At 39.4% G+C, this 22,710-nt stretch overlaps 1 protein-coding gene across 1 annotated transcript; it reads right to left on the bottom strand.

The window, feature by feature from the left end:
- Positions 1-693: 693 nt before the first annotated feature.
- LOC117254884 (ependymin-like) lies at positions 694-15,337 on the bottom strand. Its single transcript, XM_033623332.2, has 6 exons — positions 15,174-15,337; positions 13,306-13,340; positions 13,049-13,183; positions 3,925-4,108; positions 2,278-2,365; positions 694-1,265 (listed from the first exon to the last, which is right to left on the bottom strand). The coding sequence occupies exons 1-6, from the start codon at positions 15,247-15,249 to the stop codon at positions 1,115-1,117; spliced, it is 669 nt and encodes a 222-aa protein (XP_033479223.2). The 5' UTR covers positions 15,250-15,337; the 3' UTR covers positions 694-1,114.
- Positions 15,338-22,710: the final 7,373 nt, after the last annotated feature.

Here is a 22,710-nt window from a genome sequence, read left to right as displayed (position 1 = left end):
ACTCTACAACAAAGGATCTTCCCCCAGTTTCTAGTGTGCATCACATGAAGCTCAGCATAACTTCAGTATAAACTTAAATCCCTGTTCTACTACAGCTTCATTACCCTCCTAAAATACAGTATATGACATGGGGACATGGGTATTGAGTCTAATTGCCAAAATACTATTCACATTTCTCATTCTTATGTGCACATGTAGATAAATATTTGTTTTACTAAAATAAATCAGCCCTAATTGAACTGACTTTGTGAGTCATAATTTTGGCTTACTATTAGCATATTTTATATCTACTAGTCCCAACCTTTAATAATATTTTCCCATCTTTTTCTGGTGGAAAAAGGCCTCTGTAGAAAATAGATGTACAGTATTTATTTGGACTCCAATCAACTGAAATTTCCTTTTAGGAACAGGAAAATATTGACTTTTTTGTTAACACAAAAGCAACTCCAATGAGCACTTACATTTCAAAAGAAGTTATTCACTCTCTGAAGACATCTACTGGGCTAACTTTTGGTGTCATCTGTGGTGTAACATGACTGATTATTGTGCCACAGGTACGCTTCATGTCTCAGTATCAGATTAAACATTTATATTTCACTGTTAACATTTTTTGTGCTGTTCTTGGTTTTATTTGTCTTTCCTGATATTTCTGCTGTTGTAGTGACTCATACAGTCAAGCAGCCAACTCCAAAGTACAATGTCATTTAATGCTTTTAATTGATTTTATTGAAGAGGATGACAGAGATAGAAGACATAGCTGGGATGTAGCTATAAGTTGTTATTGAAAGGTCTCCTTTACTTAGCTGTCATAGTGTACCTCCAAATTTCACACTTAAAGCCTGGATTTGCTCCTACTATGATGAATGAGTTTGGGTTTTACCCTATTATGTGTGTTGTGTTAAAATGATTTTCACATGTACATCGCTGTGACTAGTTGTGCTGTCTGGTGGTATAGCAGGTTAAAACAATATCGGAAATCACGTTAATCTCTACAGAACTACATACTATGATATATATATATATATATATGTACTGGATAATTTGGGTCAAATTTAGCTCTGCTGCCGTAACAGGAGCAGTATCAGTGATTATCTTGGTGAGATGCTCCAGATGTCTACTGCTCTCTCTTGGTCTTCCTGGCCAGAGACTGAATAGCAGTGAAGAAGGTATCTGGTGTCTCCTCCTCCTCCAGTTTAGACTTGGCACAGAAGAAAGGAGGGGTGTAGTCCATGGGGTCTGTGTTGCCCAAAACCCAGTTGTAGGTGCTGAAATGTAAACAAAAAATTTACTTTTTTAGAATCATTACTGAGTGTTATTCATTGAGATGGCACAAGTACGACGAACCGCAGACTGCGTACAGCACAGTGTGAGAATTGACTGGGGAACAGTTTGTTGTTGCACAATTAGGCTAGTTTCTTTTCAAACATTTCATTCAGTGAAAGTATCATATACCTATATAGTGAAGAGTTGAAACATGCTTTAAATATAAATATTTCTACTTTTTTCACCATTCGATTCTCCAAATTCATTAACACCTTTGCATCCATCTCTTTTTTTCACTTGACTTCACATGACTGGTCACACATGTCAGTTTTGGTTAATTTTGCTTTCGATAGCTGAACACCCATTAACCAAACACACACACACACACACACACACACACACACACAAAATGACTTTCCTTTCAGTCCAATGCTACTCAGTGAGTTTTAGCATTGCATTTCAAAGCACTATTTAGAGGTGGTGAAATTTTAATGTTTTGCCCTTTATTTTATTTTCTGTTGATTTTGCTGACAGACAGCCGGCTAACTGCGTTACCATGCAGAAACAAAGTGCCCACTGCCCGGTCTCTGGCCATTAACTAGCCTTGACTGCTCTGCACTGCACACCACCTGGGTTAGGGGGTGCCATTCAGGTGTGGGGATGGCGTTGCTGCAGAAATATGGTAGCCACCCTCTGGTCTAACCCCATAAAGGCCCAGTGGGTAGGCGGCTTCATTCTGAGCTGTAAAACCCCTTTAGCATTGTTTACTGTATATGTTAGCACCATTAGCTGTATTGGCACTGCTAATGGTGCTAACAGAGCTAACAGTGGTTACATACAGTAGTTAACGATGCTATATATGATGCTGACAGACAATGTGGAATAAGATGATGTTTCAAGACTTAAGGGTTAATTGAGTCTTGACAGATAAGTGTTAAAATAATTAGTAGCATTGTTTTGAATGGTGGTGTTGGTTTTTCCGCTCTCTGTCTGCTCATGTTGTTTTGTTCTCACCTGATCATGGACCATCCAGATGCTGGAGTGTGGACAGACATAGTCAGAGGGATGCAGCCAGTCTCAGTGAAGACAAACGAATACGTGCCTGGTGACATGAAGCATGACATGAAGTTATATGTGAGGATCCAGCAAAGTGCTGCACAAAACACCATCCAGTTATGTTTTTTTAACATTAACATACAAGTGGGAATTTCCTCTTTTGCACTTGCACAACATGCTTTACACAAAGAAAATATCTCATAGACGCATTTAAACATTTGGGTCACAGAAATTACAAAACGAATCAAAACAAAAACAAAAAAAAGCACATTATTCTAAAACAGGCGCATGGAAGGGAGACGAGTGTGACACATTTTGCAAATACACTCCCTCACACCGTCTAACTTGCAAAAGAAATAAATTCAAGTTTCAAGGCGCTAAATAAATTTATTGCAGTGTTTTGGTACCAGGACATTCAATGTTTCGGTAAAACCATCAGTTCGTCCTTGAGTCCAAATGGACATTTGTGCCAGATGTAAAGAAATTCCATTAAAGCCATAGTTGGTAATCCTGTTCAGAAACACTTTTTGTTATACTGGGTAAAATGGTCCTTCCATTCTGAGAGTAGTCAATACATAATGTGTTCAGAAAAAGGAATGAAAAAAATCAGACCTCTGTGGCAGCTGCAGGCCTGTAAAAACTCTGACCAATCCCTGCCATTCGGTGCGAATGGAAAGAACCAATCAGATGCCTTCATGTCTCGTATTGCCTGAGCCCCCCTCCGTCCCTCCCTCCCTCCTCCCTGCGCGGACTCATCACATGTCACCGTTGCCGGAAATATTCAGCACACTCCTCAGCAGAAATACTGAGTAAGCAGGAGTTTGCTGCACAATGGCAGAGAAAATGCAGCCAAAAGTACCACTTCCAGCATTACTTGTAACGGCTCGCCCCACTAAACAGGCTGAGAAAGGAAAGTTAGAGGCAGAAAAGGCTGTGACAAAAAAGGCTTTGGATAAAGTGAGAGGACAAACCAGACATCAACAGCAGTCCAGCTTTTGAATGGTGGAGACAACTGAGGGAGCTGAAGGGCCTGAAAAGTGATGCAGAGGTTGCTGTCTTTCTGTTGGACAGGTAATTATTTGTTTGCTTCGGGGGGATTTGTTATTTTACTCGGCTCTCCTCTGCTCTGCTGCTGACTCCTGCTGCAGGATGCGCATTCAGGCATGTCTGGGCTCGTGGCTTTGGACAGAGCACTGACGGGAGGGGGAGGAGGGGGTGGAGCTTAGAGGAGGTGCCGCTTTCAAATCTTGCTAGCTCTCCAACATTACCAACTACAGCTTTAAGGTATTCTTGAGATATCGCATTCACAAGAGTGTGACGGATGGATGGACGGAAAACCTGATAACATAGCTGTCGCCGCATGGCTAGATACCACAAAAGGCAAATAAAACAAAATTAGGTGAAGTGAATCTTTTAAAAAGTACTTAGAATGAATACACTTTTCTGTCTTGTGTAATTTTGCACAAGCTATTTTCTTGTTGCAAGTCAGTGAGTGTCTATACCAGAGCTCATCAGTGACATGGTGTGCTGTTATCAAGAGCAGTAATCCCTTCATGTCAAAATAAAATCAGATGTCCTAATTTAGAATAAACTGTTTCCTCTTACCGTTCTGTGGCAGTTCTCCATTCCAATTGTTGACCAGCACACCCATACCCCAGGAGGAAGAGGAGCCCATGAAAACCTGACCCATGTTTTGAGCATTAGAGGGAACTTGCATGGGAACGAAGGTAGTATCCAGTGCTTTCTTCTTGCAAGAGAATCTGCTCCAGTCGATCTCATAGTAGACTTTCTGAAAGGACAAAGAAAGACATGAATGCTGTCCTCGCCTGTGTTGGCTCTGAGAATCCTGATTCAAGGACAGTATGTGTGTCTTAAAGAGTGTTATCATTTATTGTCAGTTTCAAAGGGCTGTTCTTATATTCCTTGACACTGTAAATTGGTAGTAACAGGAGAATCCCCAGTAGGTGGCAGGGATTGCTGACGTATTGCTGATGCTGACGTATTGCGGTAAGCGAGTTGTGTCATTTCCGGTGTTTCTGTGACACTTCAGTTGCTTTAACGTCTACTTCAAGTCTTAACCCACAGTGGTTCTGTTTAAGCACTTATAGCTCTCCTCCTTTCTACGACTTTCTCGCTAATCTCTTAGCTGTTGTTTGCACGCTCTTAGCCTTGTTAGCTACTTTAGCTTTACAGTTAGCGATGGCTTCTCCTTCTGCTCTTTCTTGCTCGGTGTGCCAAATGTTCAGTTATGCCTCTGCCTCCTTTAGCGACAGTGGTAATTGTAATAAGTGTAGCTTATTTGCTGCGTTGGAGGCGAGGCTTAGTGAATTAGAAGCGCGGCTCCGCACCATGGAAAACCATTCAGTAGCTGCGGTAGTTAGCCAGCCCCCTGTAGCCGGTGCGGCGCCACATAGCATAGCCTTAGCCTCAGCTAACTGTCCTCCGGTAACTCCCGTTCAGCCGGGAGGCTGGGTAACTGTTCGTGAGAGGCGCAGCTCCAAGCCAAAGCCCACGGCTCACCACCAGCCTGTTCACGTTTCCAACCGCTTTTCCCCACTCAGCGACACACCCACTGAGGATAAAACTCTGGTTATTGGCAGCTCTATTCTGAGGAACGTGAAGTTAGCAACACCAGCGGCCATAGTCAAATGTATCCCTGGGGCCAGAGCGGGCGACATTGAGTCAAATTTAAAACTGCTGGCTAAAGCTAAACGTAGATTCAGTAAGATTGTTATTCACGTCGGCGGCAATGACACCCGGTTACGCCAATCGGAGGTCACTAAAATTAATATTGCCTCGGTGTGTGAATATGCAAAAACGATGTCGGACTCCGTAGTTTTCTCTGGACCCCTCCCAAATCTGACCAGTGATGACATGTTTAGCCGCATGTCATCATTTAATCGCTGGCTGTCCAGGTGGTGTCCAGCAAACGATGTGGGTTTCGTTAATAATTGGCAAACTTTCTGGGGAAAACCTGGTCTTATTAGGAGAGACGGCATTCATCCCACTTTGGATGGAGCTGCTCTCATTTCTAGGAACCTGGCAAACTTTATTAGTAAATCAAATCTCTGACAACCCAGAGTTGAGACCAGGACTCGGAGACGCAGTCCTATACGCCTCTCTGAGCTTCTAGTTCAGTTACCCAGCCATAGTTTTCATAGTTTTATACAAACGGTGTCTGTCCCCCGACCACCTAAATTATTTAAATCTAAAATTAAACAAAGAGGAGTTGTGCATAACAACCTCATAAAAATTAAAACCTCTTCTGTGACAGAAAGACAAAACAGGAGAATTAAATGCGGACTGTTAAATATCAGGTCTCTATCGTCTAAAGCAGTGTTAGTAAACGAATTAATATCAGATAATCATATTGATTTACTCAGTCTCACAGAAACCTGGCTGTGTCAAGATGAATATGTCAGTCTCAATGAATCCACTCCTCCCAGTCATAATAATACCCACATTCCTCGAGGCAGCAGCCGAGGAGGGGGAGTTGCAGCCATTTTTAACTCTAGTCTGTTAATCAGCCCTAAACCTAAACTAGATTATAATTCATTTGAAAGCCTCGTTCTTAGTCTTTTACATCCGACCTGGAAAACCTCGCAGCCACTTTTATTTGTTATAGTGTACCGTGCTCCTGGCCCGTATTCTGAATTTGTATCTGAATTCTCAGAGTTTTTATCCAGTTTAGTTCTTAAATCAGATAAAGTTATTATTGTAGGTGATTTTAACATTCATGTCGACGTTGATAATGACTCCCTGGCTACCGCGTTTATCTCATTATTAGACTCCATTGGCTTCAGTCAGGGTGTACATGAACCCACTCATTGTTTTAACCATACCCTCGATCTAGTTCTGACGTATGGAATTGAAATTGATAACCTAAAAGTCTTTCCACAGAATCCCTCGCTATCGGATCATTATCTGATTACTTTTGATTTCTTTTTACCCGATTACACGCCACTCAGCAACAGTTACTATACTAGATGTTTATCAGATAGTGCTGTTGCAAAATTTAAGGAAAAGATTACTCCGTTGTTAAATTCAATACCAAGTCCCTCAGTAACAGAGGTTTCCTGTACCGACTTTGATCATTTTGTCGATAGCGCCGTAGGCTCGCTGCGAACAACACTTGACTCTGTAGCTCCTCTTAAAAAGAAGTTAAAAAAGCAAAGAAAGTTCGCTCCTTGGTATAACTCTCAAACCCGTAAGTTAAAACAAATATCGCGAAAATTTGAAAGGAATTGGCGATTGACCAAACTGGAAGAATCTCGTTTAATCTGGACAGACAGTCTCAAAACTTATAAGAGGGGCCTCCGCAATGCCAGAGCAAACTATTACTCAGCATTAATAGAAGAAAACAAGAACAACCCCAGGTTTCTTTTCAGCACTGTAGCCAGGCTGACTGAGAGTCAAAGCTCTATTGAGCCTTGTATTCCTTTAGCCCTTATCAGTAATGATTTTATGAGCTTTTTTAATGACAAAATTCTAACTATTAGAGGCAAAATTCATGACCTCCTGTCCTCAGATAGTACCTATCTAACCTCAAACACAGCTGTAAAACCTAATATATATTTAGATTGCTTCTCCCCAATTTCTCTTCAAGAATTGACAGCAGTGATTTCTTCATCTAAATCATCAACGTGTCTCTTAGACCCCATCCCAACTAGGCTACTTAAGGAGGTCTTTCCTTTAGTTAACACTCATATATTAGATATGATCAATATATCCTTATTAACAGGCTATGTACCACAGTCTTTTAAGGTAGCTGTAATTAAACCTCTACTAAAAAAGCCCACCCTGGATCCAGAGGTGTTAGCAAACTATAGACCAATATCTAATCTTCCCTTTATGTCAAAGATCCTTGAGAAAGTAGTTGCAGACCAGCTGTGTGATTTTCTCCATGATAATAATTTATTTGAGGAATTTCACTCAGGATTTAGAGTGCATCATAGCACTGAGACAGCACTAGTTAAAATTACAAATGACCTTCTGATTGCTTCAGACAAAGGACTTGTCTCTGTACTTGTTTTATTAGATCTTAGTGCGGCGTTTGACACAATTGACCATCAAATTCTACTGCAGAGACTGGATCACTTAATTGGCCTAAAAGGTTCTGCACTAAGCTGGTTTAAATCTTATTTATCTGATCGTTTTCAGTTTGTTGATGTTCATAATGAATCATCCGTACGTAGCAAAGTTTGTTTTGGAGTTCTGCAAGGTTCTGTGCTCGGACCAATCCTATTTACTCTATATATGCTTCCTTTAGGTAACATCATTAGAAATCACTCTATAAATTTTCATTGTTTTGCGGATGATACTCAGTTGTATTTATCGATGAAGCCAGAAGAAAGTAATCAATTAACTAAACTCCATAACTGCCTTAAAGACATAAAAACTTGGATGAGCACCAATTTCCTGATGTTAAATTCAGACAAAACTGAAGTTATTGTTCTTGGCCCCAAACAACTCAGAGACTCTTTATCTGATGACATAGTTTCTCTAGATGGCATTGCTCTGGCCTCTAGCACTACCGTAAGAAACCTCGGAGTAATATTTGATCAAGATTTGTCTTTTAATTCTCATTTAAAACAAACCTCACGTACTGCATTTTTTCATCTGCGTAATATTGCAAAAATTAGGCCTATCCTGACCCGAAAAGATGCAGAAAAATTGGTCCACGCTTTTGTTACCTCTAGGCTGGATTACTGTAACTCTCTATTATCAGGTAGCTCTAGTAAGTCCTTAAAAACTCTCCAGCTAATTCAGAATGCAGCAGCACGTGTACTAACAGGAACTAAGAAACGTGATCATATTTCTCCTGTTTTAGCTTCTCTGCACTGGCTCCCTGTAAAATCCAGAATTGAATTTAAAATCCTACTGTTAACTTATAAAGCTCTAAATGGTCAAGCTCCATCATATCTTAGTGAGCTCATAGTGCCATATTATCCCACCAGAACACTGCGCTCTGAGAACGCAGGGTTACTCGTGGTCCCTAAAGTCTCCAAAAGTAGATCAGGAGCTAGAGCCTTCAGCTATCAGGCTCCTCTCCTGTGGAATCATCTTCCTGTTACGGTCCGGGAGGCAGACACCGTCTCCACATTTAAGACTAGACTTAAGACTTTCCTCTTTGATAAAACTTAGTTACAACATAGTTAGGGCTGGCTCAGGCTTGCCCTGTACCAGCCCCTAGTTAGGCTGACTTAGGCCTAGTCTGCTGGAGGACCCCCCCATAATACACCGGGCACCTTCTCTCCTTCTCTCTCTCTCTCTCGTATTCTATTACTGCATCTTGCTAACTCGGCCATTCTGGATGTCACTAACTCGGCTTCTTCTCCGGAGCCTTTGTGCTCCACTGTCTCTCAGATTAACTCATATCGCAGCGGTGCCTGGACAGCGTGACGTGTGTGGTTGTGCTGCTGCCGTGGTCCTGCCAGATGCCTCCTGCTGCTGCTGCCATCATTAGTCATTAGTCATACTTCTACTGTTATTATACACATATGACTATTGTCACACATGTATACTGCCAGATATTAATACATACTTTCAACATATTGTACCACAGTAGCCAGAACTATAACTATAATATTATTACTTTCAATAATGTTGTTGTAAGCTACTGTTATTACCTGCATCTCTCTCTCTCTGTCTCTCTCTCTCTCTGTCTCATTGTGTCATGCGGATTACTGTTAATTTATTATGCTGATCTGTTCTGTACGACATCTATTGCACGTCTGTCCGTCCTGGAAGAGGGATCCCTTCTCAGTTGCTCTTCCTGAGGTTTCTACCGTTTTTTTTCCCCGTTAAAGGTGTTTTTTTGGGGAGTTTTTCCTTATCCGCTGCGAGGGTCATAAGGACAGAGGGATGTCGTATGCTGTAAAGCCCTGTGAGGCAAATTGTGATTTGTGATATTGGGCTTTATAAATAAAATTGATTGATTGATTGATCACTGCATATGTGGAAATCCAGGAACTAATGAGTAGCCATTGTAAGATTTAGGTATTATTTTCATACTTTGCAGGTGAGCTTGAGATATACTGGATGTATTTCAGATACAGTCCTGTGAGTTGGTTTCATTGTGTTATAACTTTGCTGCTTTTATCAGTAAATACATTGAGCATGTCATGTTAGCATGTTAGCCAGCTAGCTCATGGCTTACATTACAACCCTACACTACTGTATTAAGAAGTGTAGTACACAGACTATATATAAAGATGGACAACATAACAGCGTCCCGTCAGTGAGGTTGAAACATCTCGATCCCCCTCTGGTGGCCTCAGTGGCACTGCTCACGATTAGTCGGATGGGTATATGGGCAGAAAACTCGATACGGCAGAGGTCACTACTGTGCAGACTCTGACTCAAACTTACGTTACTAGAGCAAGATGGCAGTGGCTATAGCTGGGATATTTTAGCTTCACTTCTTAGAGTGGAGGTTAGTGGAGAGGTGTCATCCATCTTTACATGCAGTCTATCCTGCTGAACCCAAAAGTCCCCCAATTGGGGATGTTGCCCATCAAATTTAACAGCAGAACCTCAGCTACAAGGCTGTAAAAAATGTTTTATATGCCCCAAACTCAGTTTTAACATCAACTAAATAAACAACAACAACAACTAACTCCAACAACTGCAAACAGCACCGATATCCAGACCCACTCGGTATATTTCGGGCTCTAACTCGACGACGTTATTCAAAACACACACCATTCATCTCAAATGAAAGCTGAGACTCCACTCTTTCCACATGTATAGTCCATATCTATCACTCTCCCTTAAACCATCACAGAGCTACAGCAGAACAACAACAGAAATCCCTTTGCCAAAATATATTTATAATATGGCTCTTACCTTATTAATTTCATGGTAAAATGCGCATTCTGCTGTTTCACACTCCTTCGCATACTACCTGAAGTTGTCCATCATTCAAATGAATCCGGTCGGAAAAAAAGTTTCCAGGGGAACAAAAACAATGACCACTCACAGCAGCCGACATCTCCCCCACAACGCGTTCTGCTGACTCTGATTGGCTTACAGTGCTGTCAATCTCATTTTGGTGGGTATAGCGTCATTCTATTGGCTCTAACGAATCAAACGAGGTGTCAATCACTCAAATCGGCCAAGCCGATTTGAGAGATACAGGCCTCCAAAGCTCAGAATAGAAACTCAGGTTCAAATGTAGTAGGTGCATATTGGTCAGTTTGGAGTGGGAAATAGTAAAAAAAGGAAACAGACAGTTGTATGTGTATACCCTAAACATCAGTAGGGATTTACAGAAACAAAAAATGAAAGATAGGATTGTACATGACAAAAATCACATGCAAACATGGAGCAATTCTGGAGAGCTCTCTTGAATTTTCTGTACTAAAACCTCTCTTGTTCTGCTTCACTTTATCAGAATCAACCTTTGCAGAGTTAATGTTCACATATTGTACTATGATTTGATAGAGGTTTAGAGCTGCTGCTGCATCATTCTAAAGGGATACTCATCCTGAAAATGCTTTTTTTTTTAGGCGAACCTCAAAATGTTTAATTTGTGCTGTGTGTGCCATCTTCATTTACTCTTCACATATAATACATATACTGATATTTACACATCTTAACAAATCTCACAATTGTTCCCTTTACATGACACCAAAAGTATTCAAATAGACCTTGTGGTTGCAGAGATATATTCATTTCATTATGGATATGCAATTTTCGAGCAGAGGCCTATAAAATAGGCGTAGGGTTTATAAGGCTATGGTGTGGTAGATGTGCATGAGGTCATGAGGAAAGTGAGCCCTCATGAAAGCGAGTCACTGTGACCCATGTTAAAAATGTAATCTATTGTTCTAGCAAAGAAATATGGTGTTATATTCACCAAAATGTGTGTATTAAGCAAGTGGCAACATTCAGGACAAAAAAATGAAGCCAACACGGAAGGGCAGTTCCTTAAATGGTCAGTTGAGGCTGGCTCCAGGGGCAGGTGAATCCCCATATACACCTATGTTAAAATGCCCAACTTTACAGCAGAAATAAACATGTTTACAGCCTGATAATAAAAAAAAAAGAAATTGGTCTCTATAGCTAACACTAGGTGCACAACCTAACGCATTGATGGATTGATGCTGAACGGGAGTCATTCATTCCAATGGAGGTGAAAATGACGGATAATAACGGACTAGCGCGCAGCACAGCAGCGGTTCCATTGACACATCAGACCGTGGAGGCGTTGGATTTTTCCTACTCGGGCGTTGACAAGATGGGAGAAACGGAGCGTAACAGTGCCGGAAGTAGCAAACAATATCTCATTTATTTATGCAAAAGAAAAATAAACATAAGCTTTTTCTACACTATTAAAAGTGATTGTTGACCATAGGTTGATTTCTAAGCGGTTGATAATTACTCTATATTTTTGAATTTCGCGTTCATTTCATTTCTCTATATCAGCTCTTTCAATAGTACACTACTCAACTCGTCTCAGTTCAGTTGGTACAGTGACAGTCAACGTGAGAGATCTTCACAGGAAGATATTGCTCACTCTTCTGCTAGATGACTTCCACATCTGGCCAGGTCCGTCAACGGCGGAATCACGCGGCGTTGTTCTGGGGGTGGGGAATGCAATGGGGAAATGCTCCGTTAAAACAGGAAAAATAGGTTGTGCACCTGGCGTAATTAAAACATTCAGGACAACTGTCGGGGGGTGAATTTTAATATAACTCACCTGTGAACATTTTCTTTTAGGCTTTCTTTCTTTTTTATGCATATTTAAGGGCTGGGCTGCTTGAATGATAGGTTGTCGCAAGGCGAAGTCAGATCCACCCCTCGTTTCTCCACAGATCCACCCTCTCATCTAGTAATTTCTGGCTCCAAATATCCAAGATGGCGATGGCCAAAATGCCAAACTTGAGGCTTTGAAAAAGGAGTTCAAAAACTTGTGTATGACTCTATTGCAAGAAGTTATTGAGGCATAGTAGCATTGAGAGGATGTTACCCTCATCCAAGTATGGAAGAAGTTGTAATGTTTTTATTTGTGATGTTTTGGTGTGTACATCAGTCCATGGGGACTTGGGTTGGGAACCGGAGGGTCGCCTGCTCAATTTCGTGATTGGACCAAATATGGTGCGAGGACTGGTAGCTGGAGAGGTGCCAGTTCACCTCCTGGGCACTGCTGGGGTGCCATTGAGCAAGGCACCGAACCCGCCAACTGCCTGGGGCGCCTGTCCATGGCAGCCCCCTCACTCTGACATCTCTCCACTGTGTGCATGTATAGGTCCTGTTTGTGCATGTGTGTGTATTTCGGACCTGTGTGTTAATGACAACAGAATGAAAAAAAAAAATTGAATTTCCCCTCAGGGGATTAATGAAGTATATAAAATTAAAATAAAAAAACAAGAATCCCATGTTTGAGAAGAATGCAGAAACTAGGTACTGTGAACTTATTTTTCCTAGCTTGCACTAAAGCAATACATGTGTCTCTCCAGACTGGCATTACTCTGTGCACAGTGCTCAATGCTTTTAGTTTGTGTAAACTTGGACTGTATTTATTAATGGTTGTTGCATGAGGTGGGAAAAATATTAAATCTATTCACTACATCTATTACTTTTCATTGTTAGGAGTAAATTCAATTATTCACGGTCATGGGACACTGACTGTACTGCAAAACAAGTTTTTACCTAGTTCACCAATTCATCTGCTACAGTACCAGCAAGGTCACTATGAGCTGCCATTTGCATGGCGGTTACATACCTGGTTGAAAAGCATCAGCTGGTCCATAGAAGAGGTCTGATTGGCGACAAGCGGGTAGGTTCTAACCCGCATCCTCTTACCAAAAGCGTCATAGCTTATTGTTCCCACGGCCGTGTAGACTCCACTGGGATCCATCTAAAAAAGCGCCAGAGAGCAGAAAGTGAAGGAAAAGACAGGGATCACTTGACCTGGGCCCATCCAGGAGAGATTATAAATGGGGGAGGTTTATGGGTGTTGCAGCATATGAGCAGACTCACCAAAGTGAAGCCTCCACTCATCAGTGGGGGAGAAACTGTGTACAAGTAAAATCAGAATGTTTAAAAAATCAGTTTTCTTAGTAATCTGAAATCAGATATGTATCAAGCACAGTGTAGCATACTGGGAAATAAACTGTGTTGACAAAGCAATACCTTCACAGTCTATAAATGTCTGCAATTAAAGATTTGGCTTTTCTGTATAATTTATCATTATTATTATTATTATTATTATTAGACAAAACCATATCACCGATATGGACCGTCTTTCACAGTTTCAAAGGGGGGCCAAGACAGTTGCGCTAGATAAGCAGACTTCCTGCTGCCATTAATCAGGTTAAACATGGTACTGAAGGTCCATCACTGGAGTGTTAGCATGAGCTAACACAGCAACAGCAGCTCACATCCAACACCGAGCCTTGCTTTAAACAGCACCAACAAACTCACACCATAAAGTAGGGGTGCCAAACATACGGCCCATGGGCCAGAACCAGTCCGCCAATGGGTCCAAACTGGCCCACTAGGTGACTAAACTGAGAGGTGTCAGGTTTCAGCAGCAAGTTATACAATGTGCTGCTGATTTCATGTAAAACTCTGCTTTGGAGGCTTTTCAACCCTGATCATAATACAGCTCTCTGATATAATAATGAATACTTCCTTGTATACGTGAACACTGTGCAATATATTGTCAATCAGCAGCTTCAGTTCAAAAGAATCTGTATCAGGAAATGTATAGATAAATGCACATGTAATGACAGTGAGAGGTAGACTGTCTGAACGTGGAAAAACTGAGACATATTGCTGAAATTGCACTTTTTTTTCTTTTTTTTTTCAGACAACTCTGGCATCTCGTCTGTTTTGTAAAAGGATGAACGTCTACAGTATGTAATTCTTTACAAAACATTTTTAAAAATGTATAGCTCATAAGTTATTGTGTGATGGTTTTTATTGGTCCGGCCCATCTGAGATCAAATTGGACTGTATGTGGCCCATGGACTAAAATGTTTGACACCCCTGGCATAAAGGCTTGACTATATCATAAAACCCATTAATGAACCACTCTTCTTCTCTCTCTTAATAGTTGTGTAGGCTGCTACATCTCTAGCCTACATCCCACTAACAAAATGAAACACTGTAGCCTGCTTTCACACTTAAGTTTATTTTTTTATATACTTTTTCTGTACATTTTAAATGTTTTTTTATTTATTTTACTGCCAGCTATGAATTGAAGACTGATTAAAAGTAAATATTAAATAATAAATCATCCATATTTTCTCACTATATCTTAGTCTTTCTTACCCCCTATAAACTACAGGTTATATACTTCCTTTTAAAATACCAAAATGTGAAATTATCAGTAATTGGATCACTAACTCAGTTATCGATTGAAAAAAATCCATATCGTGCATCCATAGTAATATTAAGATGGACTGAAAAAATAGAACTTTACCTGCCTACCAGTAGTTTGTATTTACTCGTACATACAAATAATTATTCAAAAATCTGTGACAAATGAATTAGATTAACCCATATTGCAGTTTCAGTTTGTAGTTAAGTTTTTCTTTCTGTTTTATTCTATAAACAGTTACAGGCAGCAATATTACAACATCTTGTCAATCTAAGAAACCAATAATAAAGTATTGATAAATTTAAGAATCAATGTCTCAACTAAACTGCATAATAATTCATCCCAAAAAATTCAAAACAATAAAACATCAACAACTAATGTCCAGCTATCAGTCGAACAGTCAAAACTTTTTTCACTTTGCTTGATTTTGCTCGAATGCAGCTTTGCACACTGACATAAATAAAAAAAGTTTAAAAAAAAAAATAAACTTTTTGTGGTCACTGACAGGGGTGTCGACACTCACCACAGGGCTTTGGTGCCTGGGCAGCAACAGCAGCCAGCACCAGGCTGAGGCAGGACAGCATACTAATGAAGTTCATCTTGAGAAGCTTTAGGAGTCAGACGGCGTGAACCTGTGGGCACTCTGGTCTCAGGGGACGACACATACCTCCATATATACAGCTGGCAGCTCTCACTCCTTGTGGTTCAACCCCCTCTGTATTTATTCCAACTGCCCCCGTGAGGGAAAATATGACCAAATAATTAACAGCCCTCCTTTGTAGAAGTTGGTGTGATGCATGGCCATTGATAAGATTAGCCAGTGCATCACTTGTTTTTATGTTCAAGCACCAAGATCATCAGATATTATATGTGCCCTTTAGTCTGAATGCTGTTTTCAGATGTTATACTTTATGATTATTTTTCCATCATTAAAGAGGAATGAATCCACATGTGACATATATTATTGATATTGATTTTGGTTAAAAGATATATAATATTCAATATGAAGTTGTTGGGGTTTTTGTTTTTTGTTTTTTATTTACAAAAATACAGAATATGTTCTGCAAATGTGAATCAAATGTTAGAAAGCCTTTGGGAAATTTGGATAAAATACTTTAGTGACCACCTGATTTCTTTAATATTAATGATAATAAAAAAGAAAAGGAGTTTCCCTGTATTCATATTATATACCGAAATATTTTCTCAACTTTGATTCTTTGTTTAGCATGAAACAGTGTCCTCTTTCACTTCATCAAAGCCTGTCACTCACATCGTAAGATTCAGTGCCTTGTTCAAAAGCGCAATTGACTGCAGCTCAAGATTAAACCTTTGCAGTCCACCAGTCTGCAGCTCCAGTGTTTTGACCGAATAATCTCACGTAATACATTACACCTGTTTTTTTTCTCAGCCTTGACAGCTGCACTTATCTGAAGTGCCTGTGAATGCTACAGAGCATGCCTCCTAACTTTCATGTCACTTCATCAGGTTATGAAATATACCTTTAAGTCTTGTCTGGATTCATTTGTTACAGAGGGCAAACAGCAAAAAATGCTTCAGTTACAGAACTAATAAAGTATTCAGTTCATAACAAAGTGGGTGTGTTGAACAGTAATTAAATAGAGGTAGACCTACAGTGTGTGTTATATAAATACACTTATGTTATAGTTCTGCTTCTCTCCTGGGACAGGTGTTCATGAATATTTGCAGCCTGTTGTTGTGTATTTTGTTCTCCATGTCTCTTATCCATGCATGATCTGCTTCACACTGAAATTAAAAATGTGTATTTCGGTGTAGACTGATGTGTGTTTTGTGGATCTCTCTGAGCATGTGATTTAAATCACCACTGTGTGTAGGGTGTGTGCAGATTAGCTCCCTGATCATGTGAGTTGTTTGAGATGCAGTAAAAATAAAAATGTGTCATAGTCAGGTGCACCATCCTTATCTGCAGGTTCAGAAAGTGACTCTGATACAACTGACCTCCACTTCAGTCAAGGTCAGGCCAGTGGAAACAACAATAATGATAAAAGTGATAATAGAAATAATATTAATTGCATAAAACATATTACATTACAGGGATGTACCCAAATCTGAATATGTTATCCTGGAAGGCACAAATAATGCGTTGAAAACCATTATTAATTCTATCCAAAGTTGCTCATTAATATTCAGGGGTAAAAAACTTTGACTGACACGTCTGTTTCTTCAAATCAATTTAGATTGTAACAAGCAGGACAGGAAGAGACAGGAAGTAGCTGTCTGCAATGTCAACCCCATAATCATATTTAATACAGAGGCAAGTCTTCAAACAAACAGTGATAAAATACAGTTGATTTCAAGAAATGTTACTATGTAACCCTGCACAAAAATAATATTTACCAACATAAACTGCCATGTTCTGATCAGACACATTACAAACACTAACAAATAGTATAATTTGCATTTCAGTTCTGTTGAAAATGATTACACCTACCTGTACATGAATTTAAGCCCAGACAGATGACATGCAATGAAACTGAGTGATATTTCCTGTCACAAACAACAGATGGCACATTTGAACATTTTATCATTCGGACGTGAATTGTAAAATTCAAATTGAATGTTTTAAGCTTTTTATGTACATGTTTCTTTAGATGTACTTCTCTCTCAAGATATGTTATCTTTATGGTGCAGTGTTCACTCTGTAGGTTTGTGGTTTACATTAAAACTACTTGGTGGGGGCGTCGGTGGCTTAGTGGTAGAGCAGGTGCCCCATGTACAAGGCTGTTGCCGCAGCAGCCCAGTTTCGAGTCCTGTGGCCCTTTGTTGCATGTCATCCCCCCTCTCTCTCCCCCTTTCACACTTAACTGTCCTGTCCATTAAAGGCAAAAAATGCCCCAAAAAATATCTTAAAAAAAAAAAAACTACTTGGTTTGTGAAAATCTCTCAACAGTGGCTTGCTGTCTGTAAGGATTGTTTTTAGCACTAGTGAAAATAATTTAGCCTGAAGCTGCCTCTTTAGACCTGTTCAAACAGCTGTTCTTTTTAAAGGTAGAATACCAGCTTTAAAACACACTTATAAGGAGTGTTAATATGCAGCATTTGTTTTTATAACACTCAAAACATGTTTATTAGATATCTGGGTTTAATGCAAGCTTTCTGACACTCCTAATTTTTGACACTCCTAAGTTAAATGCATCTTATTTTTGACAAAAAATGACAGTTTAGCTGTTTTGGTGATAGAGGGGGCTCTCATTTACAAGTTCTGAATATATTGTTTAAAAAGTGAATAAACAGACTTCTTTCACTGTGTAAAAACAATAATGTGAAGAAAAAAACAAACAGTGCATTGTCACAAGCAAAATGAACAACAGTACATGAAAAACCTGACTCTGAGTGTCTACAGGTATCAGACAGTTAAATTTAATGCTTTTTTAGACCTGTTCAAGACACATTCTAACCAAATTTATTTATTTATCTGATTTTTGGACAAATCATGCTTTACTTATATAAAAATCGCAGGTATGCATTGTAGGCAAGTAGTTTTTATGTGGCCTTGTGCAGAAGTGAGTTAAGTCGGTAAGTGCAAGTATGAAATAAAATGGCAGTATAATAGTTTTAGACTAGAAAAAAGGCTTCACACATATTTTCTCAGAAAGAAATTACAAAATTGGTAAATTAAATAAGATGTTTGTAGGAATTAAGACCTCACAACTTCAAATTTAAGACTATTAAGTGACTTTTAAGGCCTTATAAATGTAACATGGAATTTAATACCTTTGTAATACTTTTTAAAGACCTGTAGACACCCCGCAACTTCAACAAACAACTAAATATTTTTTAGAGTATAGAGTAAAGTACAGTGTTTGAAATGCCAGATGAACAATCATCTGTCAAAAAGCACATTAGTCAAAACTGAAACTAAATTCATTAGCTTATATGTTAGGTTTGGATATGATTTAGAAATTCCAACAGCATAAACTGTAACTGTCTACACTTGAGGTTACATTTTAATTAGGCCTAATGTATAATATTTAAATCTTAACATTATGAATATTATATCTGTAGTTGAGTTTTTAAGATACTGGCTGATGTCAAAATTTAAAGAGGAGTTATTCTGACCTGGTGTGCTCTAATACTCCTCACATGATCTTGATTTACAGTATAATTGTGGAAATTTTCCCATCGGAGCACAGCTAAAACTCCATATTAGGCAAATGGAAAGGTTAGGTAGGTCATGTCAGGCAGATAAACCTGCATCACATGAATGTAATAAAGACTGATACTGATCATAAAAGTTGTGAGCTCAGTCAGGTGCTGTCTTTATCTGAGGACTGAGCAGGTTATCAACAACACACACACATATAATCTACAGTAAATCTCACATTAGAAGCTCTGAACAGGTTTGATGCTATTACTTTATTAATCTGATTAATTCAACTTTTTAATTAGCATTGTTAATGGCTGTGTCAGTCTACCTCTTTCTCCCAGACTGAAATAGCTCAACAACTGAATGGTTTGCCATTAAATTTTGTAGAGAAATTCAGAGTGGTAGGATAATGAGTGCTACTGACTTCTGCCATCACTTTTTTTCTCCAACGCCACCACCAGGTTGATGTTTGTGTAGTTTACTGCTGTACGCTGTACTTTTGTTAAGTGCCTGTTGTGCAAACAGCAGCCAACAGGCTTAATTAAGATGTTTAATAAAGCGCCATGCAGACATGGACAAAAATACATCAAAATGTATTTTGATACAAAATACAAAATACCCCTCAAATAAATGTATTAAAATAAAATATAAAACCTCTTCTGTGACAGAAAGACAAAACTGGGGGAGAATTAAATACGGACTGTTAAATATCAGGTCTCCATCATCTAAAGCAGTGTTAGTAAATGAATTAATATGAGATAATCATATTGATTTACTCAGCCTCACTGAAACCTGGCTGTGTCAAGATGAATATGTCAGTCTAAATGAATCCACTCCTCCCAGTCATAATAATACCCACATTCCTCGAGGCAGCGGCCGAGGAGGGGGAGTTGCAGCCATTTTTAACTCTAGTCTGTTAATCAACCCTACATCTAAACTAGATTATAATTCATTTGAATTGTTCTTAGTCTTTTACATCCGACCTGGAAAACCTCGCAGCCACTTTTATTTGTTATAGTGTACCGTGCTCCTGGCCCGTATTCTGAATTTGTATCTGAATTCTCAGAGTTTTTATCCAGTCTAGTTCTTAAATCAGATAAAGTTATTATTGTAGGCGATTTTAACATTCATGTTGATGTTGATAATGACTCCCTGGCTACTGCGTTTATCTCATTATTAGACTCCACTGGCTTCAGTCAGGGTGTACATGAACCCACTCACTAACCATACCCTTGATCTAGTTCTGACATATGGAATTGAAACTGAATCTCATTTAATCTGGGCAGTCAGTCTCAAAACGTATAAGAGGGGCCTCCGCAATGCCAGAGCAAACTATTACTCAGCTTTAATAGAAGAAAATAAGAACAACCCCAGGTTTCTTTTCAGCACTGTAGCCAGGCTGACTGAGAGTCAAAGCTCTATTGAGCCTTGTATTCCTTTAGCCCTTAGCAGTAATGATTTTATGAGCTTTAATGACAAAATTCTAACTATTAGAGGCAAAATTCATGACCTCCTGTCCTCAGATAGTACCTATTTAACATCAAACACAACTTTAAGACCTAATACTGCTTCTCCCAGATTTCTCTTCAAGAATTGGCCGCAGTGATTTTTTCATCTAAATCATCAACGTGTCTCTTAGACCCCATCCCAACTAGGCTGCTTAAGGAAGTCTTACCTTTAGTTAACACTCACTTATTAGACATGATCAATATATCCTTATTAACAGGCTATGTACCACAGTCTTAAGGTACTGTAATTAAACCTGTCCTAAAAAAAGCCCACCCTGGATCCAGAGGTGTTAGCCAACTATAGACCAATATCTAATCTTCCCTTTCTTTCAAATATCCTTGAGAAAGTAGTCGCAGACCAGCTGTGTGATTTTCTCCATGATAATAATTTATTTGAGGAATTTCACTCAGGATTTAGAGTGCGTCATAGCACTGAGACAGCACTAGTTAAAATTACAAATGACCTTCTGATTGCTTCAGACAAAGGACTCATTTGTACTGTCTGTACTTGTTTAATTATATCTGTGGCGTTTCACAAAATTGACCATCAAATTCTACTGCAGAGACTGGAACACTTAATTGGCCTAAAAGGTTTTGCACTAAGCTGGTTTAAATCTTAATTATCTAATCGTTTCAGTTTGTTCACATTCATGATGAATCATCCTTACGTACTAAAGTTTGTTTTGGAGTTCCGCAAGGTTCTGTGCTCGGATCAATCCTATTTACTCTATATATGCTTCCTTTAGGCAACATCATTAGAAATCACTCTGTAAATTTCCATTGTTATGCGGATAATATACAGTTGTATTTATCGATGAAGCCAGAAGAAACTAATCAATTAACTAAACTCCATAACTGCCTTAAAGACATAAAAACTTGGATGAGCACCAATTTCCTGATGTTAAATTCAGACAAAACTGAAGTTATTGTTCTTGGCCCCAAACAACTCAGAGACTCTTTATCTGATGACATAGTTTCTCTAGATGGCATTGCTCTGGCCTCTAGCACTACCGTAAGAAACCTCAGAGTAATATTTGATCAAGATTTGTCTTTTAATTCTCATTTAAAACAAACCTCACGGACTGCATTATTTTTCATCTGCATAATATTGCAAAAATTAGGCCTATCCTGACCCGAAAAGATGCAGAAAAATTGGTCCACGCTTTTGTTACCTCTAGGCTGGATTACTGTAACTCTCTATTATCAGGTAGCTCTAGTAAGTCCTTAAAAACTCTCCAGCTAATTCAGAATGCAGCGGCACATGTACTAACAGGAACTAAGAAATGAGATCATATTTCTCCTGTTTTAGCTTCTCTGCACTGGCTCCCTGTAAAATCCAGAATTGAATTTAAAATCCTACTGTTAACTTATAAAGCTCTAAATGGTCAAGCTCCATCATATCTTAGTGAGCTCATAGTGCCATATTATCCCACCAGAACACTGCGCTCTGAGAACGCAGGGTTACTCGTGGTCCCTAAAGTCTCCAAAAGTAGATCAGGAGCCAGAGCCTTCAGCTATCAGGCTCCTTCTCTGTGGAATCATCTTCCTGTTACGGTCCGGGAGGCAGACACCGTCTCCACATTTAAGACTAGACTTAAGACTTTCCTCTTTGATAAAGCTTATAGTTAGGGCCGGCTCAGGCTTGGCTTGTACCAGCCCCTAGTTAGGCTGACTTAGGCCTAGTCTGCCGGAGGACCCCCCTATAATACACCGGGCACCTTCTCTCCTTCTCTCCTTCTCTCTCTCTCTCTCTCTGTCTTTCTGTCTCATATCCTGTTACTGCATTTTGCTAACTTGGCTTCTTCTCCAGAGCCTTTGTGCTCCACTGTCTCGCAGGTTAACTCATATCGCAGCGGTGCCTGGATAGTGTGGCGGGTGTGGTTGTGCTGCTGCCGTGGTCCTGCCAGATGCCTCCTGCTGCTGCTGTTATCATTAGTCATACCTCTACCGTTATTATAGCCTACACATATGATTATTGTCACATATGTATACTATCAGATATTAATATATACTTTCAACATATTGTACCACAGTAGCCAGAATTATAATTATAATATTATTACTTTCATTAATGTTGTTGTAAGCCATTACCATCTGTCCTGCATCTCTCTCTGTTTCTGTCTCTATCTCTGTTTCTCCTTCTGTCTCATTGTGTCATACGGATTACTGCTAATTTATTATGTTCATCTGTTCTGTACTACATCTATTGCAAGTCTGTCGTCCTGGAAGAGGGATCCCTCCTCAGTTGCTCTTCCTGAGGTTTCTACCGTTTTTTTCCACCATTAAAGGGTTTTTTGGGGGAGTTTTTCCTTATCCGCTGTGAGGGTCCTAAGGACAGAGGGATGTTGTATGCTGTAAAGCCCTGTGAGGCAAATTGTGATTTGTGATATTGGGCTTTATAAATAAAATTGATTGATTGATCCCAA

Source organism: Epinephelus lanceolatus, chromosome 3 (assembly GCF_041903045.1).
Source record: "Epinephelus lanceolatus isolate andai-2023 chromosome 3, ASM4190304v1, whole genome shotgun sequence".
Taxonomy (NCBI): Eukaryota; Metazoa; Chordata; class Actinopteri; order Perciformes; family Serranidae; genus Epinephelus; species Epinephelus lanceolatus.
This window is presented reverse-complemented; position numbering and strand designations above follow the sequence as displayed.